The sequence below is a fragment of the Myotis brandtii genome, unplaced genomic scaffold (genome assembly GCF_000412655.1).
Source record: "Myotis brandtii unplaced genomic scaffold, ASM41265v1 scaffold348, whole genome shotgun sequence".
In the NCBI taxonomy this organism is placed as follows: domain Eukaryota; kingdom Metazoa; phylum Chordata; class Mammalia; order Chiroptera; family Vespertilionidae; genus Myotis; species Myotis brandtii.
The window spans coordinates 731,676-736,087 of record NW_005363397.1 but is presented as its reverse complement, the minus strand read 5'-3'; the positions used below and the strand labels follow the sequence as shown (position 1 = coordinate 736,087).

At 36.2% G+C, this 4,412-nt stretch overlaps 1 protein-coding gene across 2 annotated transcripts in view; it reads right to left on the bottom strand.

Annotated features, from left to right (window-relative positions):
• Window positions 1–4,412, bottom strand: part of LSM8 (LSM8 homolog, U6 small nuclear RNA associated) — a 9,878-nt gene that overhangs the window by 2,259 nt on the left and 3,207 nt on the right. For both annotated transcript variants that reach the window (XM_005871581.2, XM_014544029.1), the window contains exon 3: window positions 2,206–2,333. In XM_005871581.2, the coding sequence (XP_005871643.1) occupies window positions 2,206–2,333 (128 nt within the window). The remainder of the gene's footprint in view (window positions 1–2,205; window positions 2,334–4,412) is intronic.

Below are 4,412 nucleotides of genomic sequence, written 5' to 3'. Positions count from 1 at the left end.
GGTTAACCGCCATCTTTGTTGGCAGTTAATTTGCATATCACCCTGATTAGCCAATGGGAAGCATAGCGAAGGTACAGTCAATTACCATGTTTGTCTATTATTAGGATTGTTATGATTTCTCAGTTTGCTTGATTTAAATTCAAGAACAAAAAGTAGTTTTTTATATACAAAAATAATAGGAGCAACAAGTACTTAGGTACCTAACAAAATTATTTTTATGTGATTGGCTATTTACAGCCAGTAAGTTTTCCCATGATTAAACACAAACATAATTTCATTAATGCTATGCTAAGTAACAAAGCCATAGCTTTCTAGCTGGATATAGTTATTGTTACATCTAGACCAAGAGACATGTGTGAAACATTATCCCACTAAAAATAAATTGTTTAAATTTGTTTGGTTTTAATGAGAATAAATTCTTTAGAAATGAACTAGAGGCCCAATACACGAAAATTCGTTTAAGAGTAGGCCTTCCTTCCCCCCGCTGTTGGCACCAGCTTCCCTCTGGCACCCGGGACCCGGGCTGCTTCCCTCCTCTGACTGCCCGCAGGCACCTGAGACCTGGGCTGGCTTCCCTTGGGCCACCTGCAGGCACCCGGAACTCAGGCTGGCTTCCCTCTAGCCCTAGCTTCATCAGGAAGGATGTCCAGAATAATGTCTGGAAGACATCTGGTGTAATTACCATATTACCCTTTTATTAGTATAGATACCTTCAATACAGAATTTGCCCAATTTTGCTTTAAACTTCAGTTTTCTAACAATGAAAAGTACTAAACTCTGGGGAAATATATTGTTTTCTCAAAATAAAACAAATCAAAGATCTCAACTGTACCCTTAAAAATTTAGCATCATTTAAAATCCTTATGGAAGACAGTGGGGTGCTGGTAAATGTTTTAAAACCAGCTTTCCAAAGAAAAAAATGGGAGGCTGGTTTACAGTATTTACTGACATCCATAGTGCAAATACTCCCGCTATACCCGATATCAAGCTACCAACAAGACATTATCAACCAGCTTACAAAACTGAAAACACAACAATCTGCTTTTAAAAGCCAGTATAAGCTGGCTTCAGCACCACTGGGTCCACAGCAAAGATCTACATTTTTTTAAATTGCAGTTCAAAATATTTTTTAATGTCGGAGAAAGATTCTTAAAATCAATTTTTATGCAGAGCCGCAATATAAAAAATCAGTGTGTTCTGGTCAGGGGACCTGGGCCCCTTTCCTTAGCCTTCTTATTTTTTATAGCTCACTTTATAACTTTGCACCTAACAGTCATCTCTAAAATTTATAAACCCCTGATTTAGATTAAAAATCCAGTAATTTATCCATCCAAAGATGATTTTCTTAAAATAATTCAAATGAATGGTATTCTTACATCTTCTATGTCCTACCTGTCCCCACAAATAATGTGAGATGCTAATATATCTTTTGCTGCATTCCAGCCATGTTTTAAATCTATACAGTACTCACTAGAAAACTGATTCAACAATCTTTTAGCTGCTATAATGCACTAATACAGTAGCTACTAGCCACATGTATTGAATTATATTTAAATAAAATTTAAATTCAGTTATTCAGCCACACCAGCCACTTTCCAAGTACTCAGCAGCCATACACGGCTAGTACCTACCTTAGTGGTACCTACCTTAATGCAGATATATAGCATTTCCACCACCCCCACCCCAAAAGGTCTACTGAACAGCTTTGTTCTACATTGTTGCAGACTTTTCTTAAACTGCCACCACTACAATATATCTTCTTAAACTGCCCTATCAGTGTGTCACAAATTAACTGAGACCACAGCATTAACAAAGCACATACTTAGCGTGCCAATTATACTAAAAATTTTTTTTTAAATAATATATACTTGTTTATAAATTCAGCTCTATTTATATAACAGGAATCATTTAAAATTGTTCATGTAAAATATTTCAAAGAAATTTTCAAACCTTAGCTTTCTTACCCTAGGAGTACTAGTATATTTATATTCCTCTGAAACTAAGAGGAATTTTGGAAGAACATTCTAAGAAGCCTCCCTAATGTATTATTAAGTGTAAGTCGAGGCCCTTTCTGAACCCTATCCAGACCACTTAACTATTAAAAATATGGACAAATCTCAGTAGATAAAAACCTCCTCTCCACATAGCAGGGCAGTACACCTATAGTATATTTAACCTGCCTTAAAGAAGACACATTTCACTTACACGTTGTCACCTCTTACGATGTACAAGCCTAGTACCACTTGTTCCACTCCCTGTGAAGAGCTGAACACTCGTTCATGGCTTTCATCCAAAATCAAATTAATGGTCTGGTCAAAACCTTTCAGTGTTCCCTGTAAAAAGAAAAGTTCAAGTATTCAGGTTTACCTGAATGTGTAAATTTAACCAGACAATAATTTTAGTTGCTGGGTCCTCCTACAGAAATATAAAAGTCCACTGTAAAATATAATTCCTCTTTATAATTAACAATATTCTGGCACAAAACTTACCTCTTGCTTTTTTTTTTTTACTTTTTTTTACTAGATGTTTCCTGCATGGTTTGTCTCCTCAGTCATCGTCCACAGGACTCTGAGAAGTTGTAGGAATATGCAGGCGCAGACTCAAGGCCCGGCTTTCTCTCCAACGTTGTGGAAAGGGACTGTACATCACGGGGCAGAGCCCTATGCTCCCCTATGCCACCTGGACAGAGCCCGGGGAGAGTGACCTCCCGGGGTATCCACGTTGGGATACCTCTTGCTTTTTTTAAGGGGTAAAAGAAACTACACCACACATTTCATTAGTGTGCAGAGTTGTGTAGACTTACAAAGGACACCAATGTACCAGTGTATTTCCAAGAAAGTAGCAGAAAAGCCCATCCAGGAGCTAACATTCTAACGACACGAACTAAAACAAGTGAAATTTAAGGGAAAATTATACAAGGCTGGGCAAAAGTAGGTTTACAGTTGCTTGTATGGAAAAATATATCATACAAGAATAAACTGTTTTGCATCCTCATGAGTATAAACCTACTCTTGCCACCCTTGTGTGTGTATATATGTATGGAAACATATATACCAGCTATTGCAATGTAGCAGTATCACTTCATGCAACATACTACTACTAGACTTGTGCCAAACACACTGTACATATTATCTCAACTAATCTTTTCCTTTAAGTACATATATTTATTCCCACTTCAGAGAAGAAAAACTGAGGCACAGGGAGATTAAGTAATCTCTCAAGGTTTCTCAGGTAGAAAGTAGCAGAGCTAGGATGTGAACCATGAAAGGATAGCTTCAAAGACAGACAAGTGAACTACTATACTACTATGAACAAGCAAATATAATTCACATTCTTAAGAGATTCAGGTAAGTCCCATAAAGATGTATAAACTTCATAAGATGTATAACTGTTCTTAACAGTTAACACAATAAATGAGTACTTTACTATTTGGCAGGAACTGTTCTAGGGGAATCACATGCATATAGTTATTCAATCCTCCTATTAACACAATAAGGTAGATACAAACATGACTGCAATAATTAGAACCAGACCTTGAAGGAAATATACAGATAAAGTTTTAATGAAAGACTTCTGATTTTGAATAAGGAAAGATATGGGCATAGCACAGCACAATAACTTGAGGCTATTCAATTTTTTGAAGAAACATTAACTTATATTTGTTTGGTTGTTTAAATCTCTGAAGCTCCCTATTGTTTCATGTTTTGAAAACCAAGATATATAAAATCAGAATGAAATAAAGAGAAAACAAAATATGGAGTACTGTCTATAGTAAACTAATTAGCAAAGTTATCACACACATACCTAGCATTTTGGCTTCATTTTACACATAACTGTTCTATCAAGTGTACCATGCATCAAAGAAATGCAGAACTGCTGAACTTTAGTACTCAAAATGCTGTTTTTAAATAGCTTCCCTTCTTTCATAAAATTAAAATAATTTCCCAATTCACTACATATCCTTTTAACAATAGAAAAACTTAAACTTGATGTTTTTGCAAAACAAAACAACTACTTGCAAATATGTGTTAATAGCAGAAGGCTTCTTGAAGTGTTGAGATTAAAATGTTTCAAACTGTCCTTGACAAAATATAAGGTGAGGTGACCTAAAAGAAAACATGATTGTTCTCTTGATTAAGAAGGAAATAAAGCCCAGACTGGATCTGCCACTTGATTACAGGCGACTCTGGGAAAGTGACTCACTGTTTCTGAACTTGGTGCCTAACCTAGAATACAAGGGTAATTCTTCTCACCCAGTTGTCCTGAAGATTAAATGATAGTATCTACACTAATAAAAGAGAAACATGGTAATTAGCGTACGACCGCTACCCTTTTCATTGGCTAATCAGTGAGTATATGCAAATTAACTGTCAGCCAAGATGGTGGCCGGCAGCCAGGCACTGAAGCGAGCA